Source organism: Diceros bicornis, chromosome X (genome assembly GCF_020826845.1).
Source record: "Diceros bicornis minor isolate mBicDic1 chromosome X, mDicBic1.mat.cur, whole genome shotgun sequence".
NCBI classification, from domain to species: Eukaryota; Metazoa; Chordata; class Mammalia; order Perissodactyla; family Rhinocerotidae; genus Diceros; species Diceros bicornis.
The window spans coordinates 46672784-46692491 of NC_080781.1; the positions used below are offsets into that span (position 1 = coordinate 46672784).

The following is a 19708-nucleotide window of genomic DNA, read 5'->3' on the forward strand; positions in this document are numbered from 1 at the left end:
CAGCCAATGTGAGAAGGGAGTTGTCCATTGAAGAGACTTGCAGTTAGACAAGTTGATGTTTGGGAGAGAAGGTGGCTGGCTGCCCCAGGGCTGGTTCTCAGCTTTTAGAGAGAACTGTATGATCCCTGGGCCAGGGTACCACCTCTTTCTCCTTGGAGAACTCCTGGGAAGAGCCCTGTTCACTGTTGCCCTTCAAATCTCCTAAAAAAAAAAAACTACTTTCCTTGGTGTTCAATCTCCTTTCTGTTGGACCCCTGATTTTTTAGACATGTTACTCAAATCTTGGCTTAAGGACCAGTCTGTCTCTGTCAGGTAACTTGGCGTATCTCGTTTCTGATGCATTTTATGTTTATTAGTTTAACTCTCAGAGAACAACCTTGTTTATCTAATTTCAGGTTCTTGGGGACAGGCACCCTATTGTTTCCCCAGGTACTGTTTATAGGTGGCTTGGAGGATCAAAATCAGACGCAGGGAATCCAGTCGGGAGGTGAGGGCAGAAACCGCAATATGGCAACTTGAGGGCCTATATTCTTTTCAATTATTCTGCCCTATTGTCCCCATAAGTCCGCAGGAACTTTTGATATTTTGCCATCCCCCATCTTCCAGATTGCCTCTTGTACCTGGAAGCAGCAACATCAAAATCCTTCATCAGATTACATGCCGAGGTTTTGGTTCAGAAAATATGGTCACTATACTCATAGGCTTCAATAAGTTACTGCCTATTGAGCATCACTCCTGAGGATGGGAACTGGCATAGCCAAGCCTTTTGAGAAAACCAGGGTCCTGAGTGGACTTTTATTAAGAGAAGCCTGTGGGAGTAGCAGGAGAAATTGATCTCCTCTCCTGACAGGGGTTGATAAAGGGAGGCCTGGAACCCTGCTTCTACATGTAGACAGCTGAATCCAGTTGATAAAAGGGAGAAATCTTGGGATTCTGAAGAAACTAAAAAAATATTTTAGAGCCTGAAGATTGGAACTCAACTAACACAGCCCCATTGTCTTATAGATGAGGAACCAAGGTCCAGAAAGTAATGACTTGTCCAAGTTTATGCAGCCCATTAGAGAATGAGCCATAAGAGAGCCCAGCATTGTTTCTACCAGTCTGTGCTGCCTCCAAAAATAATGGCAGCCCAGCTTCATGGCATAAGAGGTAGACTGACCATTGGGCAGGGCATTAGCCCCAAAGAGGTGTAGGATAGCACAGAGTTAGTGATGAGTGTTATCTATACATAACTAATAATATACTAAATGTGTAAAGGGCTGTAAACCTCTGAGGTGGGATGTACTCCCACACTGAGGGTCCTATGATGCCATATACCCTCAAACTAGTAAGAATCAGTCTACAGTGAGGAGAACTGACTAATTCACTCTGCATCATGGCTTGGAGCTCTTTTGCTCCCCTTAGCTGACATCTTAACAACTGTAACCCATTGCATAGAAATGCTTTTGGAGCAGAGGTACATATCTCGTAACCTCTCTGAAGAAAGAGCCCTGAAGAGGAAGGGTCTGTCTTGACATTGGGGAACTAGGATAAGGGAACTTACCTTAAGGGCGCATGAGTGCCCAGCACTGAGCTACTGGTACAATGGAGTGTGGTGGTAAGAGCACGAGCTTTGGGGTTCACTCTAAGCTCTTCTACTTGTGTGACCTGGCGCAAATCATTTCAATTTCTCTGAGTCTCAGTTTCATCATCTTAAAATTGGATGAGTAATTCCCACTTGGCAGGATCAAAAGAAATATGCACAAGAAAAGCCTGCCACCGTGCCTAGAACGTAGTAGTGCTCAGTGATCGTTCACGTGATGGTGGAGATGTTCATATATGTTGCTTATGCTCTCAAGTAGACTGAAGTTTGGGGTCAGTCCGTGAGCTCCTTGAGGGTTTGTATTCCCAGGTCGGGGCCTGGTATACAATAGACTGGATAAGTGCGTGCTGGGGTTTGGAGGTGAGGTGGGATGGCGAGGAGACCAGCCTGCCTAAAGCAGAGGGTTAGTGTTAGGGAGTGAGGCTGAGGGGCTTGGCCTCAATTCTATAGGCAGCTGGGGAGTCATTGAAGTTAGGCCCCTCTGACCTGGTGCTTGTGAATAATTGAGCCAGGCCTCAGACGCAATCTTGTTGCTGCTCAGTGAGATGGAAAGTTTTAATAAACGTGAAAAGGTGCTCTGTGGCTCTGGTCCTCTCTCCCTTTAGAGAGTTATGAAGGCTAAAGGTTGGTACCACTGTCATTGGCTGAGCATGCCCTATGTACCAGGCACTGTGCTTGGCGGAGCTTCACAGCCACTACTTGAGGGGAGGGATTCTCACCCCCTGCCCCATTTTACAAGTGAAAAAGCTGAGGCTGGACCAAGGGGAGTGCCTTCTCCCAGATTATGTGGCTAGTAAGTAGCAGCACTGGAAGTGCTGTACTCACCCACTGTCGGAGCTCCAGCACCCTGATGCTTGCTTGCCCCACCTCGCTGGTGGGTGCTCCGTTCACTCTTCCAACAAATGCTCCCTTCTGAGTTTCACCTCCCTTCTCTGTATGTCCCTCTCTTGTTTTTCACTCAGCATAGATGACGCTACCCTAGCTAAGATGGTCTTGGTTCTCTCACCTGAGGACAGAGCCTGTGATGTGTTTATCTCTGTCTTCTCTGGAGTTGGCATGGGACTGGGTGGGGGGGAGTAGGAAAGAAAGAGAAGAAGAAGACAAAGGGAATGAGGAGGCCTGCTTCCCATATTTTCCCATTTCTTCTTCCAAAGTTCTCTCATCCTTCTTCCTCCCCTTCCCCACCCCCAATGCACCAGCTCCACTGTCCTAACCCTCCCTCCACTAAACACACACACACACACACACACACACACACACACACACACTCCTCTTGGGAAGGAGCAGGCGGAGGGGTGTGGTTCAGATTTCACTCATTTCCTCGGTTCCCTCAAAGCTGTCCCCCACTCCATTCTCTTCTCTCGCCCTTCTTTTGCCTCTGAGGGGGCCTCACAATGAAGAGGGCAGACCAATGTAGTAGAAAGGAGCCCAGCAGCTGACTCACTTACCCTCTCAGCTTCATTCTTTTCATCTGGAAAATAAGCAGGTTGGACCAGGCAATTGGCAAAGCCTTTTCTATGTTGTTAATAATACCTGGCATTTGTCTGCTGGGTTCCAAAGGGCTTAATTATCCAAATAGCCCTGTAAGGATTGCCTCGTGTTACAGGTGGGGAGACTGAGGCTCAGATGCCGAGAGGGGAAGTGACTTGCCAGGTCACAGGGCTGGTAAGTGGCAGAGCCAATATCTGAGGCTCGGTCTCTGTCTGTTTAAAGCTCGGGCTTTGCCCCTGCCTGCAGCTGCAGGCTGCCTCTCAGCCACTCTAAGGAAGGCCTCACTCCTCACCATGACCCACCAGGCCCCACATAGTTGGTTCCTGGCACCTCTTGGACCTCACCTCTGACCGTGCTTCCCCTCTCTCATTCCACCCCAGCCACACTGTCCTCCCTGTCCAAACAACTGGCCAGGCCCTTGCCATCTCACGGTCTTTGCACTGGCTATTCTCTCTGCATGAAGTACCCTACCCCTCATTTTCATGACATGTGTTAGGCCTCAAGGCCACTGCATAGGGCAGAGGGAGAAGAAGGGTAGAGAGCATATGATGACTGTCTTTTTTTTTTTTGTTTCCCTTTCAGATCTGATGGTGAGAATTCCAGAACAGTCAGGTCAGTACCTTCTTTCTTTAGCTGTTGGCAGATGGGGCAGGGACTGGGATGGAGGCCTCCAGTTTGTTACTTTGGAATCCAAGGGCAGGGGTGGGGGCCAAATCCAGGGGTTTTGTCCCATTGGTGTTAGGGGTGGGTATGGAGTAGGGTGGGAGGGCCAGGGTGAATGTGGCAGGCATGGGGAGGGAGTTGAAAACTGCCCCTCAGTTTCTCTGACCCTAAATGATTCAGGAGCTGGGCTGAACCCCAGAGGGGCTCATGGGAGCTGCCCAGATGGGAAAGCCAACCTGCAGAGAGGTCGGCCCTGGACCTGGCACCTTCTCCACCTTCTCCTCCCAGGAGAAGAGAGCACGATAGAAGCGGGGCTTCCCTGGTCTGGCATTTGCGTTCCACCCTGAACTGTGCTAGCCCTGAGTAGTGGGATTTGGATAGACTTTTGATGTGACGCATTCTACACATATGTAGAAATATACATTATGATGACAAGGGCACATTTTTTTTGCATGCTTGGTAAAAAAGGGTTTACAAGCTTCAGTAACTTTTTAGGGTGTGATCAATCTGCCACTTGAGGAGGCGGGAGTAAAACTGGGGTAGAGACAAGGGCTATTTGTGCATTTCCTAAGCCTTAACCCATCAGAAGCTTCGTGAAGACATGAGTGTCAAGTATAGGGACTGACTGGGAATGATGGGGGACTCAGGGTTGGGCCCAGTCACTCTTAGCATCCAGGCCAGGGGTGATGGGGTGGGCCTCTGAGATGAGATGGGCTCAGGCAGCAGAGGCATGGGATGGGTACACTCGACTAGCATATGCAGCACATTTGTGAAGAGTAGAATCCACTGAGCAGATCTGTTGGAGGAATGTTCCCTTTCCACTGGTCTACTGCGGCCCTTCACCAGGGTTCCCAGCTCAGTGAGCAGAGCACAGGTTGGATTTCAGCCCCGACTCGTGCCGTCTTGGCTGTGAACCCTTGTGCAGACCACAGCTTGCCCAACCATATGCAGCGCCCAGGTCCTGGCATGCAGGCAGTGGATATGGGAGGGGGGCAGAGGATCCCAGTATACAGACGGAGGTGTGTAATGAGTCACACCATGTCTTAGCATCCCAAGCAGGGGGTATGGGATGAGCACACTGATACCCAGGGCCAAGGTGGGGGCTGTGGGATGGGAGCACACTTGGCCAGCAGGAAAGCAGGGGGAGTGGGATGGATGCAGTCAGGCCCAGTGTCCAGGCAAGGGGTATATGATGAGACACATTTAATCCCAGCATGCAGCCAAGGAGTACGGCATGGGCACAGCCTGTCCTAACATTTAGGAAGGCACAAGTCTAGCAAAGGACATGGATCCCACTGTCCCACTGTGGGTTTGGAGAAAGGCAACTTGGGCTGACTCTGAGCACAGGATCCTAGGCATCCCTGTTGATATGCCTGCTACTTGGTGAGGAACCCGATTGAAGGCATCTCTACGTCTCAGCTCTGCCCAGCAGGGGAGTTCTTGGGACCTATAGCTCAGGGTATTTAATTAATAATCATCATAATCATAAGTCATACGATGACATACATTGGGCTTTTACAACTTACAGAAATTGTCAGGGACTTTCTTTTGTTTGATCCTCTCAGTGACACTGTAGGTGGAACCTGGGCCAGCCTTATCATCATTGTTTTACAGTTGAGGAAACTGAAGCTCCACCTGCTTATGGGTTTTGCCTATAGCCATGCAACTAATATATGGCTGGGCCAGGATTCAAACCCAGGTCTGCCTGGCACCAAGCCCAGAGCCCTGCCCATACCATCCCTGTAGGAGGTCTCGACAGTCTTGCAGATAATAATCATCCTCATCCTCATCCTAATATTAGTAATAATAGCAGTTATCATTTGCTCCTCACATACTAAGAACTCTGAACATGATTTTATTTAATGCTCATAACTACCCTATTAGATATGGATTAGGATCCCTGATTTACAGATGAGGAAAATGAGGTTCCCCAGAGGGTCAATGCCTTGCCCAAGGAAAGAACAATGGGCCAGGGTGGCATTGCTCTGACTCATACCCTGGGCTGTCTGGTTCCAAAGCCAGCATTTGTTTAACTAAGACGTGCTTCCTGACATCTATCCTGGGCCCACAGTCCGAGGAGGCTACAGGGGCCTTGAGAACTCAGCAGTTGGAGAAGCAAGGGTCAAACTTGGGCTGTGGAAGGGACCTAAAACAGCACTTGTGGGGCAAGATCTTGCAAACGTGGTGGGAAGACCGTTTAACTTGGAACCAGGGCCAGGTGGGACCATCTGATGATGCTCTCAGGACCTGCATGTAAACTCCTGAGCTCACTTCAGTTAGGGGTCGGGGATAGCTTCCTGAGCTGGCCTGTGGAGGACTGACGCACCGACTCAGCATAAGGAGGGCATCCCTGGAAGTGGAACCAGCATGCGTCAGAAGGGAGGTGGGGCTAGAGACCGGGGCAGCCGGTTGGGCTAAAACAGATCTGGGCAGGAAAGGAGAAAATGTTAAAGTTCAGAATGCTAGTTGGGGCTGGGTCACAGACGCCTTCTGTCATCAGTGGGAGCCAGGGAAGATTGGAGGAGAGAGGCTGGGCTCTGCAGCATAGAAAGGGCAGCAACTGGGTCCAGGCAAAGGGCTCCATTTATGGCTAGGTTACTTTCTAGTTATGTGACTTTGGACAAATCTGTTCACCCCTTGGAGCCCCAGTGTCCTCATCAAATAAACATTGGGGGGATGTGGAGGGGGAAGGTTAGGAGAGTAGAAGGAACACCAAGGAGAGGGGCTAGTCCTCGGCTGTTGTGGAAGCAGAACAGGAAGGAGTGAGCGGGGTTGGTGGATGGAAAACCACCTGGCAGGGCCCAGGCCTGAGGGCTTCTAAGTATGGGGTGCCAGAGGAAGTGTGGAGTCTAATTAGAGCTGAACAGCTTGTGTTGCAGAAGGGCTCAGGGCAGAGAAAGGTGTCTGGACTTCCTGTAGATTTGTGAGAAGTCGTCAAACCTACCGGCACCTTAAACCAAGGTCCAGAGAGGGACTGGCGATGGCTCAAGATCACAAAGCTAGCTGTCAGCAGAGCCTGCTTCCTAGCTGTGTGCTCTTTGTGAAATCACTTAACTTTTTTGATCCTTAGTTTCCTCATTGGTAAAATGGGGACAATAATTCTGACTTTTCTGGGTTGATGAGAGAACTTGAAGTAAAGCAATGCTCAGGATAAAATAGTGGCTCAATACATTGTATAGTGCCCTGCGCCCTCCCCCAACTCACCCTATTGTCATATACTGGATCGTCAATTTTGAGAAATGTGGAGAAGTGTAGAACTTGGAAATGGAGAGGGGCAGGAGGGACCAATACCTCTGCCACCAGAAGCGGAGGGAGCCCAGGCCTGGAGGTACTGCTGCTGAAGTGAGGGTCAGGCTGGAACTCGGGAGCCCTAGGGACCAGGCTGGCATTGCTAGGCATGCAAGGAGGAGAGCCAGAGGAGATGGCCTGTTGCTAGGGAAGGAGGGTGGGGGTGGGGGAGCCGCTGACACCTGGGGAGCAGGGATGTCCCCATGGCAACGGGAATGCTGCAGTTGGGAGGAGAAGTGGGAGGAGGAGCCACTGCTGGCTCTGTTCCCAGAGGAGGCCTCCCACTCTGGGCCTCAGTGCCCCTATCTGTCCAACGGGAGTTTGGATTAGATAGTCTCTAAGATTCTTTCTTGTTCTGACCTCCTGGCAATCTGGGGTGGCCAAGACCTCACGGACCTTCCGTGGCTCCCCCATCCACATGTCCAAGACACCACCAGTCCCCAGAGCTGCCCCAGCTGCATCCAGCTCTTCCCTCCCATGCTGCCTCCTGTTCAGCACAGCCTGGTTGCCTGCACTGCCCAGCTGTCAGTTCCCACCACTTCCTTTGCCTGGAATCTTGTCACTTATGGCCTGCTGAATGCTCTCTGGCTTTGAGAGGGCCCAACTCCAGGCCTACGCACTCTGGGAAGCCTTCCCTGGCTGTCCTAGTCCACCTTGACTGCCTCTTCCCTCCTGGGCTTCTTTGGCCCAAGGGTCTGAGCTCCTTCTGCTATCCTTAGTAATCACTGCTGCAATTTATCCAGCCGCTTCTAAGAAGTGGGCTCCACACAGAATGTTTGACAGCCTCAAATCATTACAGTAAATCTATGGCGTCATATTGTGAATCCCCATTTTACATATGAGACAGTGCTTTGAGAGCTTATATGACCTGTCTGAGGTCCCCCAGGTACTGTGTGGTGGGGCCAGGCTTGGTACTTGGCTCTGTGTAATTGCTGCTACCCCAGGCCTGAGGCAGGGTGTTAATTAGCAGCAGCAGCACTTACTGGGTGATAGCTAAAGCTGTTAAATGCCAGGCACCGTGCTGGGCAGTTTACCTATGTTCTCTTCATTTAATCCTCACAATAATCCTGTAGGGTCTATATTTTTGTCATTTTACAGATGAAGAAACTAAGGCTCAGAGAGCTAAAATAATTTACCCAGTGGTAGAACCAGGATAGGAATCCAGACCCTCAGAGTTGCGGTCACCACACTATCCTGGGGTTAGCCCAACTGTGTTCCAGAAGCACATACAGAGCATTCCCTATGTATCAGGCCTGTGTTGGGTGATCCGTAGAGGGAGGACAGAAGCAGAGTACAGACACAGATGAGCCAGCTCTGGCAAGCCCAAATGGAAGTGTGCTAACGAGGAGAAGCCAGTTGTAAGGACAAGAGTCTGGAAGGAGTAGAGCTGGAATCTGACAGTGGGAGGGAGGAGGAGGGAGGCGGGGCGGGGGGGGGTGGGTTGGGTAATTTTCCCAAAGGAGGTACCTTCTCAGGAAGCTCACGAAGGGCAAGAAGAGGTAAGAGGGTCCTCCCTCCCCTGCATGTTTGCATTCCTCTGCCGCAGCCTGGCCTGGCCTCAGGAAGTGGGTGACCCCTAAGCTGGCTGCATGCCTGGTTGGCACCAAAATAAACTTGCCTTCTCTTGCTTCCCCTCCCCTCACCTCTGTCCCCTCTGTCCTGGCTTTAATTAGCAGCCCTGGGGATGAGTCACTTGGCAGATGGGGAGGGAAGCTGCGCAGAGCCCAGTGAAGCCTCAACTCCTGCCCCAAGCCTTTTGGGCAGTGCCACTGTGTTCGTGCGTGTGGATGCGCTCCTGCATGCTGGCCGGCTCTGTGTCCATGTGGGTGTGAACAGCACAGGGGCAGCGCTGCATGCTGGCATGTCCACATATGTCAGGGTGTCTGCATAGAAGCATAGCTGGTTGTTGCTGCATTTGTTTCTGTGTGCCACAGAATGTCAGTGTGTGGCTGTAGCGTGTCTGTGGTAGCAAGTGTCAGTAAATGAGGGAGCATTTGGGTGAAAAAACATACGTTTTATAATTGCTTTCACCCCTCCCTACATAAGTGTTCTTTATGCATTTTTGCTTATGCAGGCCCTGCACTTATATCCCCAATTTTTCCTTGTCTTAGTCCGGGTACGTTTTGTTGCAGGGAACAGAAACCCACTCAAACTCGCTCAAGAATAAAGGGTGGTGTGGGGGAACTATTGTGAGGCTACAGCTCACAGAATCATAGAACAGTAAATGAAGTGTAGCCAGCCCTCACGCCAACTGGAAGTGGGACCAAGAATTCAAGGACAGAGATTGCTCTCTCTCTCTCTGTGCATCACCCGGGCCCACATCTCTGTCTCCCTCCATCTCTCATGGCTTGCTTGGTCCTCCTCATCTCTTTGTCACTGACTCCTCTCTCTGGACTGGCTTCCTCTACTTTCACGCGGCCTGACATGGCCAGCAACCTGGAAGCTACGTGACCTTCCAGCTTCAGAGTCCACCCCCATATGACTGCAGCGTTTCTGTCCAGCACGTGGTAACACGAGGCGGCAAGGGGCTGTAGGTGAGTCAGTTCTCTTAGAAGTGGGTGAGGGTAGAGAGGTCAGATACTTGGGACTTGGTGTTTCTTCTACAGTGACCACAGTGTTTATATGTCCACAGTGAGGTCAGAGTCTGCTCAGAGACTGACGATTGTAAGAGTGCCCCTCCATCAAGGTTTTGGTTCCTACTCTAATGCAAAGTGATCTTTGCTCACTATGCTTTCAAGTTCAGTGCTTACATCAAAACGCCCTGTTTTTTGTAAAAATTTCCCCTTATTTTATGCCGAAATAGCTTTTAAGTGCACAGTGAATATTACCATTGCTACCATTATGTGGTGATTTTTATAGCCTCAGAACAACTGGCATAATGCTACTCATGGTACAGCTGCTACCAACTTCTTGGTTGCTTCAGGAATTTTTACATTTTATTAGTACAGTGACTGAATTTATAGTTATCTGCAGTATATAATTACGAGCACACATTATCAATATTATCAGCTTGACGCTTGAGCTTACTTTTCCATTAATACAAACCCTGCAGTTTTTACACTAATTACAGAGGGAATTAATGACCCTTAGACAAGTTTTCACCTATGAGTAAAGAGTTTGGAACCAGCTGTGCCCGTAATGACTGTTCTCCAGTCACAGGGGCAATGCCCACGGCTCTGACCTCAGCCCTAGCCTCACATCCTCTTGCTGAGACTAGAGGCTGCCCACCACCTCCTCAGGGGCCTCCTGTTTCTAGCCTGGCACATAGCAGGTGCTGTTGTTATTGTTAATAAAGAGGGTAGTTTTATTATTATTGTTAAAGCCAACTTCTACATGTAAATGATAAACCTGAGTGGGAGAGATCATCGCAGGCTCAGGGCAGAGTCTCCTTCAACTCCTTCCCTCCCCTTTTACTCTTCCAAATATTAATAATTGCTTTGATTCAAAAAATGTCTGCTATGTGTCAGGTATTGTTAGGAAGCACTCGACACACATTATCTTTAATCCTCCTGGCTGCCCTGCCAAGTAGGGGTGATTGTACCCACTTTACAGATGGGGAAACTGAAACCTAGAGAGGTAAAGTGATTTGCCCGAGGTCATCCATCCATCCATCTATCCATCCATTCATTCATTCATTCACTCAAGTATGATTTATTATGTACCTACAATGTGCCAGGCAGTGTGCTGAATTAAATACAGTTGATACAATGATGAATAATAGAGTCCTGCTCTGAGGAAACTCACCGTCTGGCAGGAAAACAGATGAGGAAACAAATTACAGACAATTACAGGGGAAGTGTAGGGTGCTGTGGGAGCACCTTGGAAGTAAACCCAACCCAGCCTGAGGGTCAGGGAGGCTTCTCCAAGCTGACATCTAAGCTGAGACTTGGAGGATGAGTAGAAGTTAGCCAAGTGAAGCGTGGGGGTGGGGTGAGGTGAAGTGGAGAGTGTTGCAGGCAGAGCAAAAAATGTATGCCAGGGCCGTGGGAGGAGTGTTTGGTACCTGTGTTTGTGAAGAACTAAAGCTGTATCTGCAGTGGGATGGGGCTGTCGTGCAAAATGGTCTGGAAAGGAGGTAGAAGGTAAATTGGGAGGCTGAGACAGAGACCCTGGTCAATTAGGCCCAGAGCTGAGGAGCTGCAGGACCCAGGAGCAGAGTTTCCATGCTTCCATGCGTGCCTGGTTCGGGGCCCAGCCTAGGTTAGCCTGGCCAGCGTCAGGCCAGGATTCCAGTGACCGCAGTGCCCTCTAGTGTCCACCAGCCCATCTTGCAGCCTCCATCTCAGTGTGGATTGTCCGTCTCCCACCAACACTTACTGACCTGTGTGACTAGGTGCCCTGCACTGGATGCTGAGGACACTGGGATAAATAAGACATGGCCCCTGTCCCCAGAGAGCTCCCATCCCAGAAGGGGCAACAGCATGTGAACATATAGTGCTGAGAGAAGCACAGGGTGGGAAGAACACAGGGGAGAGGTCAGGGCGGGTTTTCAGAGGGCACAACCTTTGAGCTGACTTGTGAAGAACAAGGGGGAGCTAGTGAGGTGGGGAGGTGACAGTCGGGGCGGGGTGGTGGGGAAGGACCTTTTGAGCAGAAGATAGCACAGGCAAAGATGAAGCATGGACAGCAAAGTGTGACAGAGAATTGTAAGCACTTCTGTCTGGGTGAAGTACAGGTTGAAGATGGGGGGAAGGCTGAGACTAGCTGGAAGTGGGGGGTAGGGGCCAGCTCACAGAAGGTTCTAGGATGCCTGCCACTAGCTCCTAGTAGATACTGAATGAATGGAATCGTGTAAGGAGCTTCTCTGCCCTTTTGGGACCACAAACCCATCTGAGGATCTGATGAAAGCTATGCTCTCCCCCAGAAACGTGCTCTTAGTCATTAATATTTTTCATACAACTTCAGGGGCTTCAGAGACACCCCCCATGCCTATCCATGAACCACAGGCTGCCAAATTGCCCTTAGTGTAAATGCTGAAACTTTATCGTGGCCTCTGAGGCTCTGCATGATCAGGCCTCTGCCTACATCTCCAGTCTCACCTCTCTCCCCTTTGCTTTCTCCACTCAGCCACGTTGGCCTCTTTGCAGTTCCTGCAAATACCACCTCAGGTCCTTTGCCCAAGCTGTTTCCTCTGCCTGGAACACTCTCCCCCCGCTACCTCCACTTTTTGCCCAGCTTAATTCCATTAGTTGTTGAATGTCTGTCTCCTCTCACTTGGATATAAGCTCCAGGAGTTCAGGACATTGACTACCCTTAGTCACTGCTGTATCTGGCACTGGCCCAGTGCCTAGTCTACAGGATCTGTTGAATAAGTGAATGAAGGCCCCACAAGTGCCGTGTGGCTGGGTCAAACTCCTCACCCTTAATTCCTTCTTCCCTTCAGCCACTGGTAGGTCATCACATGAGTCTACCCCATATGCTCAGATATGTCTAAATTCCAAGAGTGGCCCAGATTCAGAGGTATTTTCCTAGAAATCTTCCCATCCCTGAAACAAACAGGCTTCCCATGGGTCTCCCCTGCCTCCCTGGGGGAAGGGGCAGACTCAGGCTCAAGCTGAGACTCTTCATCATGCACACATTCGTCTCACTGAATCCTCACAAGAACCTGTGAGGTAGAAATTGCCACTCGCCTTTCATAGATGAATAAACTAGGCCTCAGAGGGGTTGCCCAGCTGAAAAGTGGTAGAGCTGGAATTTGTACTCAGCTCTACCCGGCTCCAAAGTGTAGTCTCCTTGCCTCACCAGAGAGGGGAAGGGGCTTGCCCAAGGTCACACAGCATCAGCCTTAGGGCCAGGACTAGAATTTCTGTCTCTCAACTCCTGCCAGGCCAAGAGGAAGGTTTGGGCTGGAGGTGCAGCTCTTGGGGCAATAATTGCAAATGGGCATGAGGTGCAGCTGCCACAGGAGCTAGAAGAGTTGCTGAAAGAGAGAGAAAAAAGCAAGAGCTGAGGCCAGAGTCCTGAGGACCAAGGGGCTTTTGTGGGTGGGCAGAAGGAGAGGAGGCCATGAAGGGCCCACAGATGCCAACTTTGCGGTGGTCCGGAGAGCCTCTCTCTTTCTGCAGCTTTGGCTTTCTTGAGAGGAATCAGCTGCCTCGGCAGGGAGGCAGGAAGGGAGGAAGGCTGGCCTGTTGCCTGTCAGCTCCTATTCCTTCCAGATCACTGGCCCCCTGGCCCCTCCCAGGGCCACCTTCTGCTCAGAACAGCCGGGGGCCTGGACTCTGGGGCCCTGAAAGGACAAGAGTGCTCTGAGCTGGATCTGTGGTACTCTTCAGAAACCCCGTACCCTTTAAATCCTCAAAATTCTCTCCTTTCTTCAGCCCCACCCATATGGGGAGGGGGAGAGAGAGAGAGAGAGAGAGAGAGGGAGAGAGGGAGAGAGAGAGAGAGAGAGGGAGGGAGAGAGAGAGAGGGAGAGAGAGAGAGAGAGAGAGAGAGAGAGAGAGAAAGGGAGGGAGAGAAGGAGGGAGGGAGGGAGAGAGGGAGGGAGGGGGGGGAGAGAGAGAGAGAGAGAGAGCTTACTGTGATAGGTAGGTAGGGAGTTGGGGCACCTGGATTCTAGCCTGACTGGCTGTATAACTTTAGGAAGACTCTTCTCCTCTCCAGGGGAAGATTTCCCCATCTGTAAAATCAGGCAGAGCAATTTCCTTGGAAGAACCGCCTCTTGATTGTGAATGGCATTTCTTCTGATTTTTGCTTTTTTCTTCAGGGAGCATTTCTCTTAGCCAGTCCAGAAAATAACACAGAAGAGAGTAAGAGCTTATTGCAATGGTCAGCAATATTGGCCAGGGCCTCATCTTGATTTCCTAAAATGGGTGATTTGAATTTTACTTGATCTGGAGCATCCCAGCACAGCAACCAACCAGAGTCTCTTTAACTGTGCAGAAGAAGAGAATGTTTGTGAAAAGCTTTTGGAAGGTTTCTGTATTCACAAGGCAGCAATATGACCAAGGGGACAGATTCCAGATTTGGGAATGGCCAAACCAGGTTCTGATCTTAGGGTTCTGCCACTTACTAGCTGTATTACCTGTGCCGAGTTACTTAATGTCTCTCCATCTCAGTTTTCTCTTCAGGAGAATAGGGCTACTGACAGGTACTTGACAGGGTGCTTGGGGAGATTCCAGCGGAGGTGCACATGGGGAGCCCAGCCTGGTGTTTGGTCCAGAGGAGTCACTGCGAGCTCTCAAAGCTGCTTCCTCTTACTAGGAGTTCCCAGCCTTCCTAGGGGAGCAGGGGAAGGAGCAAAGTTTCCAGTTGCAGTCTGGCCTACTGCCCAGCTGGCCTGGCCCCGCCTCCTTGGTTCCTCCTTCTAGGGAAGGGCTGGGGAGGAGGGGGTGGTGACACAGTGGAGGCACTGCCTGGGCCAGGGGGCCTGCCCTCAGGACAGGTCGAGACCCATGGAACCCCCCGGGAAGAGTAGCAGGTAGGAACCTGGCTCCCCCTCCCCCCTGCCTTGCAGCCTGACCCCTTCCCTCCCTACCCAGGCCTGGACCAGGTCCCTGGGCTGCTGATTCAGCAGCCTCCTGGCTTCCTGGTTCCTGGCTCCCCTCTTGGAATCTTGGAGGCCTTTGGCTTGGGGGAGGGACCCAGCTCGAGTGAGTGAGCCTATGGGCATCTGGGTGCCCAGCACTGTAAGGCCCCTGGAGCCCTGAGCAGCACAGTCTGTGACCTGTGAGGGGCGTGATTGGTGGCTGCCCTGGTGTGCTAGCCTGGCAGGACTCCCCATAGCTGCTGAGATTCTCTAATACCCACGTTCCAGCAACCTAAGGGTCTCTGAGTCTTAGATTTAATGAGATAACGAGTCAAGGACTTGGGCTGGTGACTGGCACGTAGATGGCACTTGAGAAACAGTTGTTCTGATGATGAGGCTTATTCCAGAGTGTCTGATAAGAAGAGTCTCAGATTCCAAGATTCTCTGTAAGGTTCTAAGATTTGGGCATCCTCAAATTTGCAGCAAGTGAGATATTGGGCAACTGGCCTGGCCTGCAGCCACATCTCCTGGCCTTTACTTAGTCTCTTGAATGGCCAGGCCCTGACTACAACCTGCCTTCAGGGGCTTGTGGTGGACAGGGGCTGGCTGACCTGGAAGGGCCAGCTCCACTCCCAGCACCTGCCCTGGGCTGGGTAGGGCAGGGACCAGGCCCTCAGCCTCACTACCCTGCTGTCCCTCCTCCCACTTCCCATTCTCTGAACTTTAATCACGAGAAGCAGGAGGCAGAGGGGCCTTTGGACCCTGTGCTAGGGGTGGGGGCACAGCACTGGGGGGCAGAGCATGGGCCCTGCCCTGGGCTGGGGGCGCAGCACTGGCCTTGAAATCAAGACTTCTGCTTGGAACCACCCGGTCCTCTGGCTCGCTGGGCCCCACCCACCCACTCAGCCCCCAGTCCCATCCTGTCACCAAGACCACTGAGACCTTATCAGCTCTCCTCCGCCCTCGCCTCTCTCCTTTGCTCTGGCACTCTCTGCCTCTCCCTTTCTTCTCTCTGTGTCTTTTGTCTCACCCTTTCTCTGTCTTCCTCTTTCTCCTTTTCTGTCTCACCCTTTCCTTGTCTCTTTCAGTTTCTCTCTGTTGTCTCCCTCTCCTACTATAGTGTTTCCTCTACCTGCCTGGTCTGGGTTCTTCCCTCTCTTTGGACCCAGAGCCTCTCCTCTCTCCATCCCTCCCTCCCTTCTTGTGAGGGGTCTTCTATAAGGGGGAGCCCCCTCCATACATCTTTTCTCTTTCTCTTTTATCCCTCTTTCTCTCTTCCCTCTTTCCTACCTGTGTGGCGTCTGGTGTGAGGAGGGCTCCCTTCCCCCTTCCCTGCTGTGATATCCCAGTGTCTCCGTGGCTGAGGTCCCCACGGAGTCACCTGGAACGCAGGAGGCCCAGCCCCGCTCTTTCGTCTCTGCTGCCCCCTGTTGTCGTTGTGTTCTGTTTTTGTTTCAAGTGCCGTCCTCTCTTTCTTGACTTTGTGGTTTTTTTCTTTTTTTCTTCCTTCCTTCCTTCCTTCCTTCCTTCCCTCCCTCCCTCCCTCCTTCCTTCCTTCCTTCCATCCTCCCTCCCTCCCTTCCTTCCCTCCCTCCCTTTTCTCCCTTACCTCCCCACTTCCTTGCCTCCTTGCCTCCCACCCACCTCTTCCTTTCCCTATCCTCCACCACCCATTCCTCCCAGTCTTTCCTCTTCCCCTCCCCCACTCACTCTCACCTCCTTGTCCCCATTCCCCACCCTGCCTCACCCCTCCCTCCCTCCCTGTCTCTCTCTGTCTCTCTTTCTCTGTCTCTCACTGTCTCTCAGGTCCACAGCGTCTCATACTCTACACCAGTATTGCTGTCCTACTCAGGTCCTTGACTCCATGAAGCTTACCCCCTCAGGCAGGCTGGCAGAGAGCAGGTAAGAGCTAGACCTGTCCCTCCCCTAAACCTTCACCCCTCCAGACAAATATGCAACATCATTGCCAGCCCCTCCCCTATCTCCCTCTAGCCCCGCCCTCCCAGAGTGATTGTGACTTGGGTGTCTGAGCGTGTGAGGAGAATGACTGGGGGACAATGTCAGGAGACCAAAGAGGACATTCAAAATCTGTTTGTAGTTTGTCCTTCCTTAAAAAATCCTTCCTAGATACCTGCCCCCAAAAGCGGGAGTAATTGGTCCTATAATATGTAGCATTTGAGCTGTTTTGAAAAATGAGTAAGAGTTTGTCAGTTGGATAGGAAGGGGAAGGGTGTTTAGGCAGAGGGAACAATCTGCCCAGACCTTTGGAGAACAACATTATTTCCAAGTTAATTGGAAAACACATTTTATATTTTCTAATTATAATGTAATAAAATGAAATATTAATAGCAATGACAAAAAGGCTAGGCCCATTTGAAAGTTTAAAAATACTTGTGTTAAAGAGAAAGTAAGAATGGAATTTATAGACTGTTTAGAATATAAATGTCAATGAGAATACTGTATCGAAACTTATGGGATGTGACTATGGGGGTTGCCAGAAGAAAATCTGTAGTCTTAAATACTTTTATTAGAGAACAAGACAGTTTAAATTAAATGAACTAATTATTCTACTCAAGAATCTAGAAAAAGAACAACCAAAAGAAAGTAGAATAAAGTAATTACTATAAAACCAGAAATTAATGAGATAGGAAACAAAAGATTTGATAAAATAAGAAGTGGTTTCTGAAAAGACCAGTAAACTAGACAGACCATCTTCTGGCAGATATGACTGATAAAAAGGCAATAAAACATAAATAAAATAAGGTATGACAAAGGGCATTTAACCACAGATTCTGAGAAGATGAAAAAAGTCGTAAGAAAATGCTTTGTATAATTTTATACCAATAAATGTGAAAATCTAGATGAAATATGTGGTATTCTAGGAAAATATAAATTACCAAAATGACTTAAGGAGTGGCAGAAAACCTGAATAGAATAGGAGAAATTTAAAAGATGGTCAAAGTTTTCTCCTTAGAAATGGTACCAGGCCCAGCTGGGGTTATGGGAGTTGTGGTATGTTGGAAATTCTATCAAATCTTGAAAGATCAGATAATAGGAAAAGGTGGACAGCTTCCCAGTTCATTCCAGAAGGCTAGTATAACTGGACAGGTTTAGACAAATAAAGGAAAACTATAGCCTAATCTCACATATTAATAAAGTAAGAAATATTTTAAATAAAAGATTATCAGACTGAATCCATCAATGTATTAAAAGAAGAATGTATTGTGACAAATGAAGTTTTGTCCTAGGAGTGTAGGGATTGTTCAACATTAGCAAAGCTGTTATTATAATTGATTACATTAATAGATTAAAGAGAAAAGATCATATAAATGTCTCTATAAATACTGAAAAATCAATCTGATAAAATTACACATCTATTCTTGATTTAAAAACTCTTAGTAAGTGTCTTAGTTATCTCTTGCTGTATTGGGGTAATTTGTTACACAGCAATAGATAACTAGTACAGTAAGCTAGGAATCAGTGGAAACTTGGTAAAGAATTTTTATCAGGAACCAAAGACAATCATCAAATATAACAGTGAGATACTGGATAAATTTCCATTAAATTCAGGAACAAAATAAGGAAGACTGCTATCACTGTCACTAAACAAAACCATTGTTTTTCTGGAAGTTTTAACCAATGAGATTAAAAAAGGAAATAAGTGATATAAATATTAGAAAGAACGAGTCAGAATTAGCATTATTTGAAGGTGATATGGTTGTCCACTTAGAAAATCAGAGAATAAAAGGAAAAATTATTAGAACTAATAAGAAAATTCAGTGAGATGGGTAGATACAAAATAAATATACACCCAAACCATTTGCTTCTCTGAATACCAGCCATAACTAATTAGAACACATAATAGAAAAAGATTCCATTCACAATAGCAGGAAAAAATTGATAAAATTCCTAGGAATTTACAAGAAATATGAAATACTTCTCTGTAGAAAACTATAAAACTTCATCAAAGGCTGTAAGAAGACTTGAACAAATCAAGAGTCATATCCTATTCCTGGATGGGAAGATTCAATATGGTAAAAATGACCTTTTTTTCCCAATTTGGTGAAAAGGTTCAATGCATTTCTCATTAAAATTTCAGTGGTATTTTCTTTGGGAGTTGGGCGATTGGATTTTAAAGTTCATTTGGAAGAGTAAATGCCCATGAATTACCAAAAATTTTGAAAAAAAAAATGAGAGGGGGCTTGCTCTATTAGATAACAAAACTTACCATAAGGCTTCAGAAATTACAAATATTATATCATCACAGCAATAGAGGATTACATAAATGAAACAAAATAGAGAGTTTAGACAAACTCATTCATATGGGAATTTAAATTATGATAAAGAGCACATTTCTAATTAGTGGGACGTCAGTATTGACTACCATTTGGGGAAAAAAATAAGCTAAACCACAACCTCATACAAAAACAAATACAAAAAATAGAACTGTAAAAGTACTAGAGGAAAATCTAGAATATTTTTATAATATTAGGGTGGAGAAAGCTTTCTGAGCATGACTTAAAAACTGAGAAGCAAAGGCTGCCCCCGTGGCATAGCAGTTAAGTGTTCGTGCTCCGCTGCTGGTGGCCCGGGTTCAGATCCCAGGTGTGTACCAATGCACCGCTTGTCAGGCCATGCTTGTGGCGGCATCCCACATAAAGTGGAGGTAGATGGGCATGGATGTTAGCTCAGGGCCAGTCTTCCTCAGCAAAAAGAGGAGGATTGGCATGGATGTTAGTGCAGGGCTGATCTTCTTCACACACACACAAAAAAAACTGAGAAGCGATAAAGTAAAGAGCAATAATTCCGACTACATTAAAGTTAAGAACTTCTGGGACTGGCCCAGTGGTGCAAGCAGTTAAGTGCGCGAGCTCCGCTGCGGCGGCCCGGGGTTTGCCGGTTCGGATCCTGGGCACGCACCGACACACTACTTGGCAAGCCATGCTGTGGCAGCGTCCCATATAAAGTGGAGGAAGATGGGCATGGATGTTAGCCCAGGGCCAGTCTTCCTCAGCAAAAAGAGGAGGATTGGCAGATGTTAGCTCAGGGCCGATCTTCCTCACACACACACAAAAAAGTTAAGAACTTCTGTGTGGACAAAGATACTATACACAAAGTTAAAACATAACAGGCAGGGAGAAAGTATTTGCTACGTAGGTATCAGGCAAAGATTAATATCTCTGTCTATATCTATATCATCTCTTGGAAATCGA

At 48.7% G+C, this 19708-nt stretch overlaps 1 protein-coding gene across 5 annotated transcripts in view; it reads left to right on the forward strand.

Moving 5' to 3' along the window:
- The window catches only part of IQSEC2 (IQ motif and Sec7 domain ArfGEF 2), a 77583-nt gene that overhangs the window by 19435 nt on the left and 38440 nt on the right, over nt 1-19708 (forward strand). For 2 of the 5 annotated variants that reach the window (XM_058535952.1, XM_058535948.1), the window contains exon 2: nt 3656-3685. In XM_058535952.1, the coding sequence (XP_058391935.1) occupies nt 3656-3685 (30 nt within the window). Of the gene's footprint in view, nt 1-3655; nt 3686-14367; nt 14448-16301; nt 16398-19708 lie in introns of those variants that run through there. The other 3 variants (XM_058535951.1, XM_058535949.1, XM_058535950.1) reach the window with 3 other exon arrangements.